Consider the following 21670-nt stretch of genomic DNA (forward strand, 5'->3'; position numbering starts at 1 on the left):
TCCTAGAGAGGGAATTTGTGGTACAGTACATCCAATTACAAGGCAAGGCTGCTATGTTGTACATGGGATATAAAGGGTTGGACATGTAGCCTATCACACATCTCCAGAAAAAGGGATTCAAACGCTGTTGGTCAGGGACCGGTGGCGAATTGTTTCTCCTCATTGACTTACCGATACATCGACATAGAAAGAAAGGTACACCTTGGGAGCCTTCGTCACAGCCTTCGTCATAGTGCATCGGGACAATGCATATAACCTGAGACTCACCTGCAGCACATCATCTTCTCCTCTTTTAGACAAACGCGCCATCTCGATTCAATTGGAAACTCGTCATACGAGATATCTCATCATGATCCCATTGTCGCTACGCGCAACGTGTCGTTTGTTGCTTCAAGCCTTGCTTCGTTTCAGCCTCTCCTACGGTTGGCAAGAGATCTGCGGGCTTACAACCAATCTCCTACATCAATATGGAGATAGTCAAATAGTCAACAGCCAACGTCCTCATAATCAAGAATCAGAGTTTCGAGCAAAGCTCCATCATCTCTTATCACATAAGGCCACGTGCTCCGCCTCGACTCAGCAAGTGTGCTAAGACGCCAAAGGTTAAAAGGGTCATTCGTTGCATTCCCCGCAGATTGGCTTTTTGACAAGTCGCTGGCTAAGAGGTGCTAGTGCATCCTTGGGTCGGAATCTCATAGGCAGAGATAATCTTGCATGACGAGGAAGAGGGACCCCGGGCGGCCCAGCCTTTAGCACCGACCCTTGCTCTCACCTTTTGCAGGGAATGCCATTTCTGTTTCGCGACAGTGCGAGGCGAGGCGAGGCGAGGGGTCCAACGCTTCCAGGCTGCGGATTGATGCTTGTCGGCAGCAGAGGATGGCGCCACCATCAGCTTATTGCAGTGATGAAGCCAATGGAAGCGGTGCGTTTGTACGCGGGACGAGCTGTCATGTTGCCCAGTGGCAGTGGCGAGAGGGGGGCCGCAGACAAGGTGAAACCGCCATTTTAATTTTTGAAAGCCTATTTCGGGAATCAAAGGGAACGACATTATATCATGGCGGCTGCGAGAGACGGCTTCTCGACTCGACTCTGGAGCGGTCCATGGCTCGACTGTCTCCGTCTGCCGTAGTACTCGGATAGATGAAAAACACGTAACGTGTACAATGTCAGGAGAGAAGTGCCGTTGCATTTGGGGGTTTCAAACGCACGGGTCATGCCATGCTGCCTGTCGGTGCTACATCAATCGTCGGTTATCACATGCGTAGTCGACAAGTTGACAGAACTTGCGAGACCACAATTTGCCATCATGGCAGAGAGTATGTACTCGTACATTGCGATGGACTGATGATGTTGCATTGTGTACTCTATGTATCAAGTTGAAACCAAGTTCTGGCTGGATACGGAGTTGGTGGTTGATGATTTGCGTTGATCGACAAACTTTAGCTGTGTGATTTGCGAGCGGGGAGATAATAGACGGTAATTGTTGCCTCATACGGTACTGCATCCGTTTGCAAAGAATACTGTATGAAGCGATCGAGAGCCGGAATACTGCTGACAAGTGCTGGAAGTCGTGAGATGGACTTTGTTTGCGTTTGCCTCATCTTGCAGAAGCGCATGGAAGACCATCTGGTGATACGGGAGTGTTAGTCCAATTCAATCCATACTGTAGAGTAGCTGCGATAAAAGGCGGACACGGTAGAGAGGCGGATTTCAAAGCGACAGCCGCCCTGCATTGCAGCATTGTGTCGCATTGCTTCGTATTTTGTCGTAGTTTGTCCGTCCAGTTGCCGGTCTGTCATGGTACGAGTAAACTGCCGAGTACTAATGCAATGCAAAAGACAAAAAATATGGCCTCTTCTCCTTGTTCCTGTCATTCTCCTGCATTCTGGCGATCTTCAATAGCAGCAAACAAGAGGTTGGAGGTCCATACGTTTGCACTTGCTGGATGCGGGTTAGCGGCGCCTGGTCCTGGAAGTGTGCATTGCTCTAGCACGGTGCTACTGCGGTGCACGTCGCAGATACGGAGTTACCGCGCCGCGACTGCTGCTATTGTGCGGTACCGGGGAGGTATTCAGTCGTGCTAGGTGTTAGCAGTGCAGTAGTGGCATAGGCTACTGCGGCTGTCGGGGGGCAGTTGCAGTCTAGGGCTGTTAGCGGGCAGTGTGGATTCATCACCTGTATCTTAGGCTGTATTCAATCAATAGAGAGAAAGAAGCAGCAGTAACAGTCGAGCATTAAGTACAAGTACAGTGCAGTAGAAAGCAGCAGCAAGAGAACTGGCTGGAACCAAGGAAGGAGACAGTGACGGAGGGGAGGGTGTGCATCGAGCAAAAGCGGGGGCGTGTGCTCCTTCCCTGCCTGCGTCAAGGCTAACCGTTACCCCGCAAAATGCTGGGTGGCACCTTGAGTGGCTCCTTCTGCTGCAACGCCGGCCAGTTGCTGATTGGCAGCGGCCCGTGGCCGGCAGATTTTAGCTCTGAGCTTTTGGAACCTGGTTGAGCGGTGATTGGATGATTGGCTGGATTTCTGAATTGAACTGAATTGAATTGCAAGGGGGAGGAGCGAGTGGCGAGGGGACTGACTGACCTGGGAGCTGCTTTTGGCATTACTGGAATTGATTCGGTAATGGGATGGATCAGCAGAAGCGATACATGATAAGTGGTGAGAAGCGATCGTGATGAGATGAGAGCTTAGCTGTGTTGATGCAAGTTGGGGGCTTCTCAGGAGAGGTGCAAGAAAGGGGGAGCAAAAGTGCCAAGTTGCTGGTGGTGTAGATGCCTGGGAAGGGGAGGGGGAGATTGCACGGAAGAGTCGTTGTTCAGTCTTGCATCTCTTGAGCGACCTGCTGCAATGCCGAATTATGCCCACGCTCACCACGCTCATGTTCACCTCAAAGACACATCACACACATGCGCACACGCTCACACACACATAAAACAAAATGACAACATGCAGTCAGTCAGTCTCAATCAGTCGGTGAAAGAAACTGCATGACGGATGGATGCCCTCGCTGGGCACTGCGTTGGGCACACATGCTTCCCTGCCTCACACCTCAAGGTCGCTTGGTTGCGGTCGGATTCGTTCCTCCATCCATCCCTCCATCCATCCCTCCATCCATCCCATCTCATCATCATCGCGGCCAAGGTGTGTCGCAGTCAACACGCAACGCTGGCGCTACTGGGCGACTACCGACCGTTTTGTCTTAGGCTTCGCTCACCTTCTTCCTCTTGCACGTGCAGCGGACAGAGAACTTCAGCACACTGCTGCATATCTGCATATATCAATCCTGGACCGACCAACAGAGAAGCGCGAACCAAGTCCACTCCCACCTGCGCTAGGAAGCACTTGTGCTAGTACAAGCTACTTATGAGATCGCGACTGGAACAGTGCTGTGCTGCCACCCCTCGCTTTGGTTTCTGCGGGCGCGTGAGTAGCGGTTCAACAGTCGCGAAGCAGGGGGGAAGATGGGAAAATGAAGTAGAGCGACATGATGGGGGTGAGGTAGAGGTTGCAAAGGGAACGACGACGGTATGACAATCGCATCGTGAACGGATGCTGCTTGCAGAGACCAGGTGATGACGGCGGTACCGAGCACTCCGCACTTGGTGCGCAAAACAAGCCTGGCGATCGTCGCAAGCTATTCGACCATCTTGCCACCTTGGTGCTATGGTGCTAGCGACAACAGCAAGACAAGGCCAGTTCCCTGACCAAGTTTGCGGCGCCCTTGACAGAATTCGAAACAAGGCAGTCGAGTCCCCCCCGCCAGATCTATCCAAGAGATGATGAGAAAAAGGCCAAGGAACCAACGTACGGTAGCAAGTCTAGGGGTCCCAGACAGTCATCTCGCCCACGACCCACGCCGTCAGATCGAGGCCGCTTGCCCCCGCAGACCCCACCGATCGCAGGCAAGACAATTGATTGATCAATGACCGACGACCGAATGCTTGATTGGTGATTGGCACGTCACAGCCCGGGCTAATCGTCAGACAATGGTTGGACAGGAAGAAAGCCTGGAAGCTTCTCGCCCTTGGCTCTGTTCCGGCGTCTCTCCCCATGTCGACGGTGTCTTTTAGTTTTAGCGAGCGACCGGATAGCGCTTCCATGGGCGGCGGCAGCTAGAGGTCTCTATATCTCTTGGGCACACCTACTGCATCTCTTGGCTGCGGCCATGGTTGGCCAGCCGCCCAAACGGGCTGGCTATTTGCGATACACGGCCGAGACAAACTATCGTCGGCACCCCCTTGCGTGTTGTCTTTGTCTCAACGGAGTATCTACTCTTCTTCTCTTTCGTCTGATTCGCGCCTGCAACGGTGGTCGTTTAACTCGTTCTGTTGCCACGTTGCGTTGCTAATAAGGATTCGCGAATGAGATGTCTGGGCAGCCTAGGGGTCCGACAGATATAAGATCCGTTGTCTTGCCCATCCGCGCTCCCGTTCATTGCTGGTTCTCTTCCGGAGCCGCAGCCGTCGGTGCCCCCCTTGCTTGTGCATTTCGTCAGCAGTGCCATCATATGTGCAGTGCCCTACACCTTCTTTTGTGTCCATCACCAGTGCTCGTATATTTTGCACGGCATCACGGGTATACTCCGTACAAGCAGCAAGCAAAAGGGCGGCGTCCTCCGTGCTCCGTAATCGTGCAGCGACATGCCATGCCATGCACCAAGTCATCACCCCGCTTGGACTGGACAGACGTCGAGAACGCGGCATTACTCCGTGTCGCATGCCTTGGTACATGCTCATACATTAGCCTTATTGGAGATGCATCCATGCACGGGCTTCGTGAAGATGAATCTGGCAGCGTGTCCTGTGCTTGACCTTGACCGTGCCCAGACCTTTCGGAGAATTCTTGTTTGTCTTGTCTTGTTGCTTCTTCTTCCCTTCTCCTCTGTTGTCTTGTCCTATCCACCTCTTCTCTCTTCCTCTGTCTTCCTCTCCTCTCCTCTTTCCTTTTGTCAAACTTGCCTTGCTTCATCCTCTTTCTCCTTTTTCCAACGCGTCTCAAAAGTCATGCGTTCAAAAGCCAACAAGGAGGCGTTGCATGGCTGCATCGGCGCTGCTTCCGGGGCGCTGCCTGAGCTGATCTCCGTTCTCGGGGCACCGCAGTCTCGACCGGGATCGCTAACTTGCTGTCAGCCCACCTGCCAAGGCATCCCCTCACCGAGGTACCTGCGGCCACACCTCGCTGGAGTACCTTTTGCTAGTGCTTATCCCTCATTTTGCTAACTCGCACAATCACACAAGACCTGTCCTCTCGACGGACATGATGTATCTACCGCTGCAGAGTACCCAGCTCAACTTGCACAGATACCTGCTAGTACAAGTCCCCCCTCCAGTGAATCATCGTCAACCATCATGAAGCCATACATCCCAAAATCACTCCACGCACGCCCGCGATTACGCAACTTCCCACACCACCTCACACCACCCCAGTTCCAGCCAGTTCCACGCCACGGCCAGCGCTGTCCATTAATATCCAGATGCTGATCTCCTCCTTCCCTTTTGCTACTATTACATGCCACCAACCTCATTTCTCGCCAAAAGATACTCGACAGCCAACTTTTCCCTCTTCCGACTTAGTCAAGCAAAGCCAACGAACGAAACAAACGCTACTGTATCCTCGACGCTTCTTCTCCGTGCCCGACGATACCGTTCCCGCCCTGTGTCCGTGTCTGTTTCTGCTCTATTCTGTGTCTGTTCATTACTGTACACATTACACAAGACAGAACAGGCCCCCCAGACAGTTCAAACTCGCTCCATCTGGGACCATCTATATAAGCATCCTCCACGTGCCGCCATCCCCTCTTTTCGCCTCTCAACTCTACTCTCTCTCTCTCTCTTCTTCTCTCTTCTCTCTTCTCTTTTTCCTTCTTCTTCTTCCTATCTACACATCACCAACGACATCATCGTCGTCGTCTCTCTCCTTTGTCGCACACGTCATCCCCCGCGGGCAATTCTGCGGTTCTCCTCGACTATCACCGTCTAACCGCCCACCACGGACAAACCATCCAAATCACGGACAAACGACTCGCAAAACCACCGCCCTAGGCTTCCCGTCACCACCAAACCACCGTCACCCGCCGTCTCTTTTCCTTCTGCTTCCCTCCGTCTCACTGCCTTTATACCTTCTCTATTCATATTCCTCGGCTCTCAGACTTTATTTCTTCTCTCCACCCCTCCATACAACAAATACAACAGAGCAATGTCCGACACAAACGGCCCCGGTCCCGGCTCCGGCCACCGCCGCAGCTCAATCACCCAGGCTGCTTTGTCCAACCTGTTCCAGCGAGGGCCGTCGAATGGCTCAAGCGGACCTCCCTTCCCCAGCAACGGCAATGCAGACTCGCAGAGACGGCGCCTGTCAATCACCACCATTGGTCTCTCTGGCACCTCTCCCTCAAACAACTCCTCCTTCATGCGACGTGGCAGCATGTCCACCAACTCGAATAATTCGGATCCCATTGACGAGAACGTCATTGAGGACGAAGATGCCTTCAACGGCCCTAGAACGGCCCCGACCACGCCTTTTGTTCGCCACATGAGTTTTGGAGGCAACAATGCCATGAGAAACTTGCGCACAGGAGGCAGCCCCGGAAATGGTAAATCCCCAAAGTCTCCTCCCCCGTCATCCCTCGGACGCAACCAGGGTGGTCATGGGGACCAGTGGACACCGTTGATGTCCCAGTCCTATCCGCACCAGCGTCAGGTTTCCATATCTGGCGCCTGGCCCGCGGTCGGAGTCGGACGCCGGTCCAGCCTTCACGGGCCCCCATCCGCTCATCCTCAGGCAAGCAACGTCCAGCATCCAAGAGTCTCTTCTGACAATCCCCCTTCTCGAACAGACCAGTTTGGCTTCAATTGGTCCGAACAGCTTAGATCCCGCGCCGAGAGCTCCGTCACCGGGGCTCGCCCCTCCTTTTCCTTCCAGGGCACCGGTTCCCACTCTCCACCGAGAGCAATGCCAAACCATGACCGCTCAAAGTCCATCTCCGACATGCCGCAGCCTCCCGCACAGGCAGCCTCTGTTAAGCCCAAGCAGCCGGAACGCCCCAAGCCCGATGCTTTCCAGGAGAGAATCCTCAAGGGCGACTTTTACATGGACTGAGCATGTCAAGTCCACTGCACTTCCACGGCTACTGCTATGACTATAATCGCCACTGGAAGCTGCGAAAGTACTGCTTGGTCCATTCATGACTGCATTGCGTTCTGCTTGTCTTCGCGCTGGCATATTCTTGCGCCATTCAGCTCTTCTTTAGCGACCTTTCGATTATTACTGCGTCAGAGTTCCGTGCTTTTACCGGCGTCTGGTTCTTTTATTCGTTTTTGTACGATTTGAGGCTACTTACGCCGCTGATTTATTAACTCAGCGGCTGTACACTTTTGTGCACCGCAGTTGACGTTGACTCGATTGGAACGAACCACAAAAAAAACTTATAAAACAGACACATCGTACGAGTACGATGCAGGAAAAAAGAGCCAACTGATCAGATGCACAATTTTGCTAATTTGCGTGGGGGATTTCCGTGACACCGCAGCGGATGCGTGGGATTTTTGACATTTTCGTCACCAACTACCATGGGAGATGGGACAAGGGACACAAGGATAAGCTGGGGCTTATTTTTCAATCTCATGTATAACTATCAGATTTGAACGGGAGAGGGGAGACATATTGGCAGACGAAAGCCAAAGAATGAATTACGAGCTGCAGGACAAGGCTTCTGGCATTGTCTGACTGACAATGTGCTGGCGTCGGCGTTGCTGGTTTTTTAGCGATGGGAAATGGCCAACTCTAGGAACTGGGAGAGCATCCTGGCCATATGATTTTCAAACTGAGAAAGATTGCTTTTATCTAGCTTGTTATTTTGATAGGACAACTTGAAATGGAAACTTATCTAGAATACATGGGGACAATTCACGTAATATTTGTGCATGACTCTTTGAACTACTAGCGGCCAGTAATAAATACTTTATACACATTATGCGTTGTAAGTACGTACAATTGCTCGTTGGGCAGAGTAGTAGTTGGAGATAACGAAAGATGGGTATTTTGATCATTAAAAAAGAAGAAAGACAGACAAACATAGCAAAACACCGCTTCCATCCATATACAAAACTAGCCAGTTCAGTCCGGCCCAGACCATTCCAGTCCATTCCAATCAAGATCAATAACACATGGCTCTGTCGGATTCGCTCACCACGGAATCCGCAAGACGTAGGGACAATAATCCAAAAAAGAAAAATCCATAAAATAGTCCCTTCCAACGAAACTCCTCGAAAAAGGGGGTTTGTTTGCTTGACCATATATATCCCCATATATAGATGAGCACTATATTTTCAATCTTCCATAGGTATCATTCTTTTCTCCTCTTTTCTTCCCAAATGCTCTATTGGATAAAATCAAAAGGGGAATAGATTCGGGTCCGGTAGCCCCTGGAAAGCATCCGTAAACCAAGGCTCGTTCATGACAATCTTTGCTCCGCTCTCGTACATGTCCGACAAATCTGAAGCCGCGAGATTCAAGCCCTCAATGTCGAAATTCGTCGGCATGGAACCCACGTCCAAGTCTGTGGGGACCATGGGCTGAGCGGCAGACATCCAGGGCGGGAAAGCCGGCGCCATGGCGGAATCGAGATCCGTGGACGAGGGGGAAGGGCCCGGGATTTGTTGTTGTTGCTGCTGCTGAGGCATGGAGGAGGAGGCGTTGGATACGGACGCGGGCGGTGTGCCGGTCGAGGAGACGGAGTCGTGGAAGAAGGGCTGGGGGTGATGTCTGTTGGCGCCGTTGAGGCCGGCGAAGATGTGGGCTGCCGCACCTCCGCTGCCGTCTCGGCCGGTGGTTGCGACTTCGGACAAGAGTTGTAGCGGAGTGTTGACAATTTGTTGTCGAGATTGTTGCTGAGGCGGCTGTAGTTGCTGCTGCTGCTGTTGTTGTAATTGTTGTTGTAACTGCTGCTGCTGCTGTGTGCCCTGAGCTGTGTATTGTTGCTGCTGTTGTTGCTTCTGTTGCGACGATGACGAACAGGGGCCATCACCATCTTCAGAAGATCCTGTTCCGCCACCGCCACCTCCTTCCTTGCCTTGCTTGAAGAACCAGCTGCGAAGCATAGCCAACACGACCAGAAACTTTGCAGCAGGACGACACTTGTTGTCTGCGGCCGTGGCGCGGAACTTGTCGAGCAGGGCCTCGAGGTAGTACTCGACGCGCATGTTGTCCTTGTGAATGACTTTGCCCATTTCCGAGCCCGGGCTGGACGCAGAAAAGTACATCTTGATGAGGATGACGACGCCGTATGCGACTCGCATGAAGTTGAAGACGGGGAGGCAGCGGATGCTGAGGACGTCCATGGATAAAAAGGTGTTGAAGATGCCGTCGATGGCGGTGAGACATGCTGAGAGGGCGTTGATGTGGGCTGCGGAGAGGGGCTCGGAGTTGACGATGCCGTCTTTGAGGGCGTCGGTGTTGAAGGGGGGTCGCCACTGGTCGGACATGGTATCTGAGTGAAGGGCCATTTCATGCATATAGAGATTGACTACATTAAAGTTCAACCGGAGAGTATCTTCTACATTGTCAGTAAGGTAGAGCATGACCATAGAAGCAGAAATCAGATAGTAAAACTCACGCTGCATCAGATTCTTGGGAATCGACGCAATGTACTTGTCGAGGTCCCTCTCCAAGGCCCTCAACGCATACTGCGTCCTGGCATCCGTGATATTCACCAGCGTCGACGGATCGTCCAGCGAAAACTGCGAGCCCACCTCCTCGGCCAGGCGGTGCGTCCACACCAAGTGGCAAAAGTACTTGTCCGTGGGCGCGGCGTCGGGCGACGTCTCGAGAATCTCCAGGCACTCGGTCATAAAGGGCGTCCAGCGGATGAGGTTGGGGCGGTGCAGCGACATGGACGTGTTGAGGGCGAGGAAGAAGCACGTCAGCCACGTCCGGCGACACTCGATGCTGGAGGAATCGGGCGGCGGGTTGCGGCGAAAGGGAGGAGGGCCGCGTCTCGAGCCTCCCTTTCTGCCGAGGCCAATGTCGATGGCCATGACGGCGGCAATGTGGATGAGCTGGTAGAACTTGAGCTCCTCAAAGTGCTCGGGCGGCCAGTACCAGATGACGGCGACGTGGATGGCCTGGACCAGCTCGAGGTTCTTCTCGCCCGTGACAATGACCTTTTCGGCAAACAGCTGCATCAGCTCCTTTTGCAGGACGCGCTGCAGCGAGTGGTTCTCGCCCGTGGCCGCCGCCATGATGGCCAGGAACAGCGTGGGCTTGGTCTTGCGCAGCTCCATGACGGTGGCGCTGTGCGGGAACACGACGGCCGGCAGGTGTCGCACCATGTGCTCCTTGTACTTGTTGAACAGCCCCGTGGCATGTTCCATCGTGATGAGGCCGCGGTCGACAATGTCGCCTTCGGTAGGCCTGGAGAAGCCGGACCAGCTTGTCGACGGCGTCAGGGCCTTGTGGCTGTGGTCGTCGGGTCCGAGGGTATAATCACGGTCAGCTGTTGCTTTTCGCTTCTGGCCGGCCATGACGATGGGCGGCTGGAAAGTCGAGACGTCGTCTTGTGGTGTTCGCGTGGGAGGTGTCGATGCCGACTGCATCAATGGTGATGCTTCCATGCCTCCCCACGGCCTGACCGTCCCTGCTACCGCCGGATTGACCCATCCTCCTCCTCCACCTCCTCCTCCTGCTTGATATCCGCCCGTGGAAGAGTCCGATTGGTGTTGTCGATGCTGTGATTGAGGATGAGGCTGCGATTGAGGCTGTCCAACCAGCGGGTTGAGGCCAGGCACAGGCACGCCGGCCCTTGCGTGGAGGCTCGCCGTCAGGGCGTCAATCTTCTTCTCCAGCTCCGACACGCGGCTGTCCGTCTTCTTCTGGCGTTTTCTGGTGGGCACGGTGACGATGCAGCTGCGGCCAGCCTTGCGGCATCGCTTGCAGGGCTCGCCGTCGACGGGATCGGGTTCGCAGCGCACTTTGAGCCCGCGACAGGCCTCGCAAGCTCTCGATTTCTTTGCATCGGCCGCTGCTGCGTCAGCGTCTCCTCCCGCAGCTCCTCCAGCATCAACACCAGCTCCTCCAGCTCCAGCTCCAGCTCCTCCAGCTCCCGCATAATCCGCCTGGTGATACTGCGGCGTGCTGCCCACCGTCGACGGCGTGTCGGCATTGTCTCGACCGCGCCCAGCCAACGAAGCGCTCGACAGCTGCCCAGCCGGACTTGGAGTCGAGTTGCTCACCCCGGTCGCCTCGCCATCACCACCAGGCCGCAACCGAGGATCGAGGTCCATCCAAACAGAAAAGAAGAAAAAGAAAAAGAAGAGAAGAAAAAGAAAAGAAGAAGAAGAGTAATCCACACGACACACACTGACACGCACGATTCGGAACTCCGATGGGCGGTTTCGATTTCTGGAATAGGCTATCCTGGGCCAAATGTCTGGTGGAAATGGCTATGGGAAGTTGGGTGAAAACGGCGATTCTGCCGCCGAGTTTCCGACGCGTTGGCACCGACTCGCCGACTTTTTTTTTTTTTTTTTTTTTTTTTCTTTTTTTATTCTAAAATTTGGCTGGGTTTAAAGGCAGAGAGGACATGGGACGGGTTATGTAAGCGAGGCTTGGACTGCAAAAGCCGCAGGAGTTTAGGGGATGAAAGAAGAGAGAACAAAAGAGACACTTTTTCCAACACACAACAGGAAACAATTCACACGCTCTCTCTCCTCTAGGACCAACCAATTGGAGGAGGGGAAGAAGACTGACCGAAAAAGTTCAGTCAGGGGAAAAGGAGGAACAAAGAAACCGAGGCTTAGAAGGAAGAAGGAAGAAAAAGTGGCTCAGCTTAACACTGAATATGACAGGCAGAAAGGAAAGGGAAGCAAAGAAACAGGTTCTTTGCATCATCAACAAGCCACACGTGCCACCCTGAAATCAGACCAGGACAATCAGGATAATCCCTCGCTATGCAAAATTAAAATAGTCTTTAAGAATAACATAATTGGATGTTTAAAACATAAAAAAAAAGGAGCACATGCATTGGCCCGCTTGTTCCGCGGACTTTATTCCAGTAACTGCAATCAGTCCAATCCTATATAGGTATACAATACATCATTACCATCCCTGATGGGTCTCGAACGAATGTTTCGCTCAATTCTCATTCAATCACTCCGCCTTAAATCCAGCATACATACCCCCAAGAAAACTTAACTTCCGGTACTGCCGACCGGACGGAGACACAGCCTAAAATCCTGAACGGCCGATTCGATTACCGCCGGTCCTCTAGCTTCTAAACCTTTTGCCCCTTTGGTCGCGGGAATTTCTTTCCCGTTGGGTAACATGCATGTAAGACGCACCAGTCTCCAGTCTGGGGTATTTCTGCTATTACTCCGTGTTCCGTGTTTCTATATTACTGCTACTCTGCAGTACAGCTGCTATTAATATTGATCCGTGCCATCCATACAAGCTCGCGTGTGCAGAATATATGCCTCACTCACGTCCTTTCAGCTCTTTCTCTCCCCCATGATCGACGTCACGAGCTATATTAGGTAGGTAGCATGTAATATGTAATAACAAGATGATTACCATTTATTCTGGAAACAGATTTACTTAGCTGGAACTAAATACTAGAGAGAGGTGTAAACGGGAAAGGGGCCAATGATGCCTCTTCCAATGTATATCTTACTCTGAAGTTGCTCCGGCGTCGAGGTTGTGCTAGCTTGACCAGGGATAATACTGAAGTAGGTAGCATCAAGTATTGACGGTCGGCGTCTGAAATCCCAGAGTATACGAAGAGGACGCTCATTTCACTCCAAAGTGTAAGACAACGTTTTCCTGCATTGTCCGGTAATACCATTCAGAAAACGTTCGTTCGTATAAGCGTGTGGTAAAATAATAGTTTGTAGTCTTGTAGTCTTGTAGTAGCCATTCGTTTATTAGGCTCGCCCCCTAGGTTCCGCCATGCAACTACTTCCATGCTGTCTGTATGTTATCAACAGGCAAAAAAACAGCCTCATCTCTTCAGGAAGGGCATGAGAAATAAAAAAAAAACTAGACGATAAAAAAACATCGTCTGACCCCTCCCAAAATAAATAAAGCTCAGCATAACTCCACGACTGGTTCCTCCCAGTCAAGCCGCCTCAAATCACGCGTTACAGTAAAACCCGTACAGCAAAATACCCATGCCATTTTAGACTGCAACATATATATACACACAGGGCCAATGGATTGATTGCCTTGGAAAATAGTAAATGTCTCTCATGTCTGATCCATTCATGGTATGCTTCAGGGGTCAAAAAAGGAGAAACTTGGAAAGAAGAAATTAACAACACGCAGAAAAAATAAAGGCAGCAGAAGAATCATGCCATTCCCGACTTTAGTTTAGACATTTTGTTCCAGCTTTGTCGCAGTATATAGTTGTAAACACCACTCACGGTGAGAGAGAAAGAGTGAGAAAAAAAAAAGAACGAAATTGAAGCTGAAAATTGACGTTGGTATCATCGCTATGATTGAACAGAGGGGGTATGTCCTGCATGCGAAATAATAATGATATAACAATTAAATCAATCCAAAAAAGAAAAAAAGTTGAACCTCTTTCTGAAAAATTGGAAAAAGTCTTAATCGGCAAATATTACGTTTAGAAATGCGCCTCTTCGCGTAGGCGACTCTTTGATCCTTGTTGATGCTGCAAGCCCGACGAGCCACCCATCATGATGGCACTCTCCCGGCGTCTAGACATATTCCCCTGATCGTACGCAGCAAGATTGCCGTTTTGGTCCTCTGCCGTCACGGGGAGAAGAGACTGTTCGTATGCCGGGCTGGCTCGGTGAGGCGGTTGCGCAACTGGACCGTCTGATGGCCCGCCGCCAGTATTGTGTATTGGCTGAGAGACTGATCTAGGGCTCTGGTGAAGCATATAGGAAGGCTCGTAGCTATGGCGAGCTGCCCCGGTCGGAGTGGGAGACCCTCGCGCCGCATTCAGGTTCTGCAATAGAGGAGGCGTCGGTGTTGATCTCGCTGGGTCTCGGATGGATTCCGGCCATCCTTGATGGCGCGGAGAGGCGCTCCCGGATGATGTTGATGGACGACCAGGCGGCGGATCGAAGCGCCCGACAGAGTCCGATCGACCATGACTGCCCGTCTCAGAGATGGGGGAAGGCAGCTCGTACTCTTCAGGGTCGACTCCGAAAATGGCCTCGTAATTCTGGAGGAACATGGCAAAGACGGGCGCCGGGATGTTGAGCGTCGGTGAAAAGACGATGCCCACGTTTCGCACCGTCATCTTGTTAATGTCCGAGTTGTTGATGATTCTAATCAGGAATGCAATCAGGTACTTGAGCAGCGTCGCGTTGGCCTGGGGCAGCCGCAGTGATAGCTCGTTGAGGGCTGCCATCTTTTCGTCCTTGTCGGTAATCTCCGTCGTTATCGACATGAATTCCAAGTGAAGATCTCTCGTCAGTATGCTTGTGGGCAGCTCTCGCAGATACAACTTCAAGAGAGACGCCACGGCATGTATGTCGTAATAGTGCTCGTCGGTGACCAGGTTGATGTCGCCTTCGTTGTTGAAGCGCTCTCGAAGCTGTTTGATGACGACATTCGAACCACTAAGCCGGAAAATGCCCTCTTCGAAAATTGCGTTTTGAGCCTCTAGATACTGGATGCAGCGGTAGACAACCGACGGCAGCGGCACGTCGACGTCCACTGGGGGGTTGTATCGCACAGCCTCAGCCAGAGGTGCGCCGAAAACGTGGCGAACAGGGCCGTGGTAGCCATTCTGTGGCGGAGTTGCTCCAGATCCGCCTTCGCTGCCTCCAAACAGGGAATCCTGTCCGTCAGATGAAGTGCGCGCCTTGGGTCCAAACCCAAAGAAACTTCGCTTCCTCTGCTTCTTCTCATCATGCGAGGGGGCCGGTGCCGGAGGTGGTGCTGTCAGGCCAATTCTGCTTCCCCACGAGGAGGCATCCGAAATCACCTGAGGGTCCTTTGGCCCGGAAATGATCTTCGAGTGGGAGTCCGCATGGTGATGCTCGCTTTGGCTGCCGGATGTCTTTGGTCGGTTTCCATGGTTGCCCTGGTGCGGAGCGTCTCCAGGGTGGGTAGAGTCGTATCTCACTCCAATTAGCGTGTCTGAGCCCGACGTCTGATGTTGCTGGTTCGCTTTGCCTCCCTTCTTGGCTTTGTTGATCTGGTCTCCAGATGTCTGACGATCATGAACAGGCCTTGTGGCTGGCGGTTCATCCTCAGGATCTCGGTAGTCGATCCACTGCAGCAAATTCTCCACCCAAATGTCTCTTTCTCTGTCACTCTCCGCACACAGCACGTGCTTGACATGGTTGCTGGAGTCTTTCTTCTTGGGCTCGAGAATGAGAAAGGCGTGGCGATATTGGCTATCTAGTTCCTCGTCGTTGCTGTGGGCCGTTGGGGTGCTGGCTTCGTTGTTTTGAGATTGCTTGCCGATTTGAGCATTTTGAAGCTTAATAGTGCCGAGATGAGCGCCACCAGGAGTCTCATAGTATTTCAAAAGAGGACCGTTGAGAATGAAGAAGCGCGATTTCCATCCGCCAAAGTTTTTGCCCTTCTTGGTAAGATAACCATTGCGAGTGGGTCGACCATCCGATCGAATCGATGCGTTGTCCTCCTTGGGTTTGTACATTTGGCCAGTTTCGTCAGCATTAGGAGGCAGGGTATGATTAGAGAGATATTTGCAAAGCTCTAGAGCTGCGTTAGTGTCAAGGGGAGTATTCAGAAGCTCATCCATGTATTGGTCCAAGACGGCTCTTCGGGCATCAATCTTGGCAGGCGCATGTCCGGTAAACAATGACCTGTCTGGCGTCTTGGCTGTAAAAGCAGGACACTGCTTCAGTCGCTGGTCCAGCTTGGCTAGAGATGCAGAGTCCTTCTCCACGCGCCAAAGTTCGCCTCCGTCAGCCCGCGAAATGATGGCAAGCGTAAAGACCGGGTCCTCCTCGAGTTGGGTCAACGACAAGAGACTTGCTCTGGATGGCTTCATGCGGGACGACGCGACTCTTATGGCGATGGAAGGCAACGCGTTTGGCGGTAGCAGCAGGTCGGGGTATTCGTCAGTCACAAGCCCTCTAAAGATGGCAGTTCGTTCCACTGGGCTCGAAGCGCCCTTGGAGTAGTCCCCAGCCTCCATGGCCCTCTTGAGCGGGTTTCCATCGCTCAATGATGCAGTGGGCGGCACGATCATGGGCGTACCAGGCGGCATGGGAATCGGTTGTCGTGGAGGTCGTGGTGACAATGGACCGCCCCTTGGCGACATTGGAGGATTGCCAAGCGTCATTTTGGGGTTCCCAAATGGCCTGGGGCTGGCAGGCAAGCCAGGGCTGAGGATGGGAGCAGTCAACTCTCGGGGTCTGGTCCCATTCAGAACCGCATCCAGAGATGCGGTGGGCATCCCAGGCTGCAAGCTGGCGGGCACAGTGGAAGAGCTGGGGGCTTCTGCCATTCCGGCCTCGGCCATTTTGGATGCGCTCCGCACTTCAACCTCCTGAACAGCCAAAACTTCGCGCTCACGATCGTCTTCCTCGCGCGTTCGTCGGCGGCCGCGGCTCTCAGGAATAATCTCATCTACTTCTAATACGTCGTCGTAGTCGGAATCAGAGTCTTCAATGGTGGGAGAGTCAAGCTGGCGCCGGATCTCCTGCCGGAGCTGAAGAGGCGCAGGGGGAGGCTTCCGCGGTGGCGAAGGGAACTTGCCAATGCCCTCGTCCGGCTGTGGTGTGGGCTCCATGATGGTCACTGTCGGAGGGGCATTGGCGGCGGGAGGTTTTGGCGGCGGCTTATTGGGCGGGTGGCTTGGCAGGCTGCGCGACGGAGGCAGGGAGGCATTGTATGGCATCTCATTCAGCTGTTCGCTGTTTCTATCTCTCCGCGCCTGGTCTGCCGCCTGCTCTTCCGCGTCGTGGTCATAGTGGTCCAGAGCATATTCCTGGGGTTTGGGCATCTCCTCTGAAGGATCCAACAGCTCGGCCACAGCCGAAGGGGGTGCGTGTGATCGGTCTGCCGGAGGGGTGATTGGATAGGGAGCTAGAGCCATGTCCACCGGCGAGCCCAATTGGCCCTCAGAGTCCAGCTTTGGGGTGTTGGGCAAAGGCACCACTGGCTCCTTTGGTGAATCGACTTCCTGGCGTAGAAGTCGTGCATCGTTGTGCGTGTCTGACTGTTTATCATCCTCTTGGCTGCCCGGCGGCTTTACTACCAAGGGACTCGCCATTAGCTCCTTTACTTTTTTCCTGTACTTTTCTTTGTCCTTCAGGGCTGCCTCCAAATCTTTATTCAACCCCAAGATCATGGCCCTCTGCTTGTCAACCAGGCGCCATAGCTGGCTGTTCTGCTGTGCCTGAGATTGCTTCTCTTTGAGCAGATACTGAATGACGGCCTCGGGGCTGCCGGCGGTTTGTATTAATTTTGCAATTTCTTCCGATTTGGCCTGGTTATTAGTGGTATTATTCGCTTGCGCGCTTGAGGAGATGGCGGAAATGGCACTGTCGATGGAGGAATTGCGAGGCAGGCCTGTGGTAGGACCGCTGGGTGCGGTGGATGTCGTCGGACTGGCCATGGCTGAGGCGGGCGCCTTGCTCGACGAGCCTTCAACAGGCTTCGGATTCACAGGTAGGCGGACGCTGTGAGTATCATTCGGGGCGGCGTGAAGATCTGGTCTAGAATGCAGCGCGGGTTAGAACGTGCCCCAATCTCAATGAGCATTTGACGGCAGGCCATGCTCTTCTTTGTTCGTTTGTCTGTCTATCTCCTCCACCACTTTTTTTCTGCTATTTTTTTCCCTTTCTTTCTTTTTCGTGTAAATTAAATAAACGGGGGGTCATGCCCATATGATGTGGCGACGCACCTTGGGCGCTCCTCGTCTGGGCTGGAGGGGTTGGACGAGTCGGAATAGAAGGTAGTGTGCCCACCCGCAGAAGATGGGGTCGTATTGCTATTAGATCGCGTGTCAATGGGCGGCGGGCGTCTCTGGCTCGTGGCGGTACCGGGCCAAGGAGGACTCGGGGTGGTCAGCGAGGACGCTGTGTAGCTCGGCGACGACAGCGGGCTGGGTATGGATGGGCGTGAGGATCTGTGGTTGCGTCGGAGGCGGGCATCAGCATAAGCAAAAGCAAAGACGAAAAGCGAAAGCAAAAGCAAAAAGCAAAAAGCAACCAAACAGCGACGACGGTGCAGAGCAGAGCAAAGCAAAGCAAAGCAGAGTAGAGCCGAGGCAGGTCAAGTCAAGCCAAGCAAAAGACAAAACAAAGAACGAAATGGGCTTGAAAGGTAATGAGTGTCAAGGGTAATTCCGTACTCCGTAGCACCGGGCAATCGCAATGAGGATAGTATAGTAAGCGGCAAGATGAAACCGGGGGGTCCAAATATAGACGGGGCAACCTTGCGCAACGTCGAAGCGGCGATTCACCGCGGCGGGTAGGGGTCAGGGGGCAAGGTGAGAGAGAGATGAGAGCAGTAAAGAGGAAGACTGTGCAGAAAGCATCAAGTGGCAGACGGCGGGCAGAGCTTCTTCTTCGCAGCTGGTGGTGAAGGCGGCACTACTGTATGTAGAGCTCCCCCAGAGAAGCAGAAGCAGAAGCCCGTTCCGAGAACCAACAAGAGCCGTTGGGTTGGACAGCAGCCAGCCAGGAACAGGCAGAGCGAAGTGACACTGTTGGCTGTGGTTTTGGGTTGGGATGAAGGGCAGGGAAAGGCGGGCTAGCGAAAGAAGCACAGACGACGGCTTCTGGGCTTCTGAGGCTAGCGAGGCCAGGGAGGGTCGGTCGCTTCTTTGGCCTTTGATCCTTGGATTTCGCTGCTTGCTCACCTGGTTGTGATTGAGGCCGGAGCCCTGCCGGGAAACGAGCTGGGCGACGTCGACATGGCTGGCGATTTTGATTTGGGGGGGGGTTTGATTTGATTTGATTGTCGGGGAGTCAGGCACAGGTACGGGTATTATTAGCAAGGATGGGCCGTTGTTAGGCTGGGCGCGAGAGAGGGCTGCGGTTCGGTGCGATTCGATTCGTTCGATTCGTCAGCGCCAAATGATAATGCCAATGTATGTAGATTGCGAAATGCCAATCAATGCCGGTCTCAAATCAATATCGGTGCCAGATGCCAGATGGGCGAAATGGGCGTTGAAACCCCTGTCAAGCCCTGTGATGTCCTGTGCTATCCACCACGGCCGTCTGTCGCAAGGCAGCTGAAAATGATGGATTAGTGTGTCTTGTCTTGCGTCTGCGACTCGTGCCGGGAGCTCGTGCCCACGCCAGAGTTGCAGAGCAGAGTCAGAGCAGCGATACGACGGATATGCAAATATGCAATGCAATAGGGACGCAACAGTTAGTAGATGGCGTGCCTGCGTGGGGAGCAAATTGCAGGTGGAGGGCGGCTGTTCTGAGCTTCTGCCGGCTGTGCTTCGCTTCACCCTTGATCCGCGCTGCATGCACGTCTAAGTACCGTGAAGCCAAGTGTGGAGGCGAGCAAGACAAGAGAGAAGAAGCGCTGTGACCAGGTCCTGATCCAGGTCCAGGCACCAGGGGGGAGGGGAAGAGAGGAGGATGGATATGGATGGATATGGATTCTGGATATGGAGCATGTAACGAGCACTAATAAAGGCCAGCCGGTGCTCCGTTATTATGAGGTCAGACAGGCCGGGTTGGATGTTGTTTCTTTCTTCTTCCTTTTTTCTCTTCGTCTTCCTTTGTTCTTTTTCTTCACATGGGGGTCTTTCGCTTCTTTTCGTCTTTCGCGGGGGCTTCGATCTCGGCTTTCCTTTTTTTTTTTTTCGTCTCCGCCAAATGCAAAGATCAACCCACCAGATGCTGGGCGATGAACGACGGCGACGTCGATCGACCCTTGGGTGATCGGCCCTCGAGCCCAATGCGAACGAGGTGCAGCAGACGGCGAGATAAGAAGGGGAATCGCTGAGCTGGGGTGGAGGTCAACCGAGGGCGTGTGGGCTGGCTCGGGGCACAGCGAAAAAGCCAGGCCGAGATTTGATTTGCACACAGCAGAGGAGATGAAATAAAATGGAGGCGAGAGCGGCAGATTTACCTGCCTACTCGTACCACCAAAGGCGGTGATGTCAAGCAGTAAGTTTGACGACGATTACTAAAGCTAAGGAAGGATAAAGGTAAAAAAGAATTGAAGTCTGGTTCTATCAAGTCTAAAAAGCTGGGTACTGAGGTTTGACGGATTAATCGATGGATCCCAGACAAACTTTTTTTTTCTTGCATCGCCACGTCCGACGGCTACTTGTCCCATCAAACATGGAAGCTTATCACTTCACTCTGACTGATTCTATCGTCTTTGATCCCCACAACTTTGCCTCTGGAATGTCCGACTAATAATGGATCAAATGGCCTCCACAAGTCTCAACTCGCCTAGAGATGGAGACGAAAAATGGCGTGTGCCCAGCCCAGGATGGATCGAGACGGTGCCGTCTGCTCGGGCCCCTCGGAAGCTTTGCCTTGCCTGTGGTCTCCATCCCCAACAAGGCTCAGGCACAGGAACGGGCACATGCTTTCTTCTGAATCAAAAAAGGCACGGCTCGCCCACGTGGTCGGGTCTGTCTGCCCTCAACTTGATATCATCGCGTGCCTGACTGCAATGGGCACTGCGCCCGACAGTAGAGCCTCTGTCCAAAGACGGAGAAACTCCTCCGTGCCTTGTGCATGTCCTCATTTAAAGCGCAGGAGATTTCGGCTAGCCGCCAGCCCAGCTAGCCCTCATCCCATCCCAGGCACAAATTGAACAAGGACAACCCAAGCGCCAGGACGGAGCAATCGAGGGCCTCCTTGCATTGCCAGCAATCTCCGGCTTGGCCTCCAATGGCACACAGTCCTGAACTCTCTTGTGGTTCGCAGCAAGCACACTCACGGCGGCTGACGCGCTCCTTTGGACGCAAGACAGCGGCAATTCAATTCCCCCAGCAAGGTCCATCCCAGCAAGGCACCGCTTTGGCCCCCCTGCAGCTATGGCTGGCTGCACGTCGCCTTTCGTAAATTAAAAGTAGGGGAACGGTGGGGAATCAACCTAGTCGCCAATTAGCCCTCGTGCTCGGAGCAAAAGACGCTTCGCCTTAGGCCGCTTTCAGGCACAGCCGTCGTTGTTGGTTTTTTGTCTGGATCTTGTGATGCGGTGCCACTCGCAGATGGTGTGGTTGCGCAGCTTGGGTCTGGGTCTGGGTCTGGGTCTGGTCTGGGTCTGGCCTGATTTGATCTTGGCCTGTGATTGATGACTCTGGATAACTCATACTGTAACTCGGCACCGTACAGTAGCCTCTGGTAGGACGAACCATCTGACGTGATGGCGGCATGAACCACAGCAATATCCATCCATCTGCCTTGGCGCCGTTGTTCGACTCGAATCCTTCGGCACAGGGTAAAGTAAGCTATTCCCGTACATTAATTAGTACTCGTATGGATGAATATTACTGTACGTGTACAGCACCAGATCGACGGGATACGTGTACGGTACGATGCCTACCTCCTTAGTACTGTACCAGTACCCACGGAGCAGAGTCGGTGGATTAAGCATAGTCGTGGTCCTTGTTGCAGGCACTTTCGCATTGAATATCCACGATCCAATTGTCTGTAACCTCCTCCTGTGCTAGTAGCCATTAGGCAAGTGGCGCATTGAGGGCATCTCGGTACTCTTACTACACTGCTGTACGATTATGTAC

At 53.1% G+C, this 21670-nt stretch overlaps 6 protein-coding genes across 6 annotated transcripts; 2 read left to right on the forward strand and 4 right to left on the reverse strand.

The window, feature by feature from the left end:
• Positions 1-473: 473 nt before the first annotated feature.
• On the reverse strand, positions 474-1561 carry M431DRAFT_335707 (hypothetical protein). The gene is made up of 2 exons (XM_024914385.1): positions 1331-1561; positions 474-1225 (listed from the first exon to the last, which is right to left on the reverse strand). The coding sequence occupies exon 2, from the start codon at positions 1187-1189 to the stop codon at positions 659-661; it is 531 nt and encodes a 176-aa protein (XP_024767768.1). The 5' UTR covers positions 1190-1225; positions 1331-1561; the 3' UTR covers positions 474-658.
• Positions 1562-4382: 2821 nt separating this feature from the next.
• On the reverse strand, positions 4383-4733 carry M431DRAFT_501517 (hypothetical protein; the record flags this gene model as incomplete). The annotated part of the gene is made up of 1 exon (XM_024918026.1): positions 4383-4733. The coding sequence occupies one exon, from the start codon at positions 4731-4733 to the stop codon at positions 4383-4385; it is 351 nt and encodes a 116-aa protein (XP_024767769.1).
• Positions 4734-6198: 1465 nt separating this feature from the next.
• Positions 6199-7101, forward strand: M431DRAFT_100933 (hypothetical protein; the record flags this gene model as incomplete). Its single annotated transcript, XM_024911272.1, has 2 exons — positions 6199-6595; positions 6839-7101. 2 exons carry the CDS (start codon positions 6199-6201, stop codon positions 7099-7101), a joined length of 660 nt encoding a protein of 219 aa, XP_024767770.1.
• A 1292-nt stretch (positions 7102-8393) lies between these two features.
• On the reverse strand, positions 8394-17563 carry M431DRAFT_100845 (hypothetical protein; the record flags this gene model as incomplete). The annotated part of the gene is made up of 5 exons (XM_024911266.1): positions 8394-8968; positions 9029-9526; positions 9617-10639; positions 10673-11190; positions 13737-17563. The coding sequence occupies 5 exons, from the start codon at positions 17561-17563 to the stop codon at positions 8394-8396; spliced, it is 6441 nt and encodes a 2146-aa protein (XP_024767771.1).
• Positions 17564-18033: 470 nt separating this feature from the next.
• Positions 18034-18393, forward strand: M431DRAFT_514002 (hypothetical protein). Its single transcript, XM_024920135.1, has one exon. It carries the CDS (start codon positions 18063-18065, stop codon positions 18291-18293), a length of 231 nt encoding a protein of 76 aa, XP_024767772.1. The 5' UTR covers positions 18034-18062; the 3' UTR covers positions 18294-18393.
• A 2639-nt stretch (positions 18394-21032) lies between these two features.
• M431DRAFT_535868 (hypothetical protein) lies at positions 21033-21608 on the reverse strand (the record flags this gene model as incomplete). The annotated part of the gene is made up of 2 exons (XM_024920972.1): positions 21033-21357; positions 21475-21608. 2 exons carry the CDS (start codon positions 21606-21608, stop codon positions 21033-21035), a joined length of 459 nt encoding a protein of 152 aa, XP_024767773.1.
• Between the last annotated feature and the right edge of the window lie 62 nt (positions 21609-21670).

The sequence above is a fragment of the Trichoderma harzianum genome (genome assembly GCF_003025095.1).
Source record: "Trichoderma harzianum CBS 226.95 unplaced genomic scaffold M431scaffold_29, whole genome shotgun sequence".
NCBI lineage: Eukaryota > Fungi > Ascomycota > Sordariomycetes > Hypocreales > Hypocreaceae > Trichoderma > Trichoderma harzianum.

Excerpts from the sequence above, each read along its gene's own strand:
- M431DRAFT_335707 (XM_024914385.1), bottom strand. The coding sequence starts at position 1,189 with ATGCAACGGCACTTCTCTCCTGACATTGTACACGTTACGTGTTTTTCA.
- M431DRAFT_514002 (XM_024920135.1), top strand. The coding sequence starts at position 18,063 with ATGGGCGTGAGGATCTGTGGTTGCGTCGGAGGCGGGCATCAGCATAAG.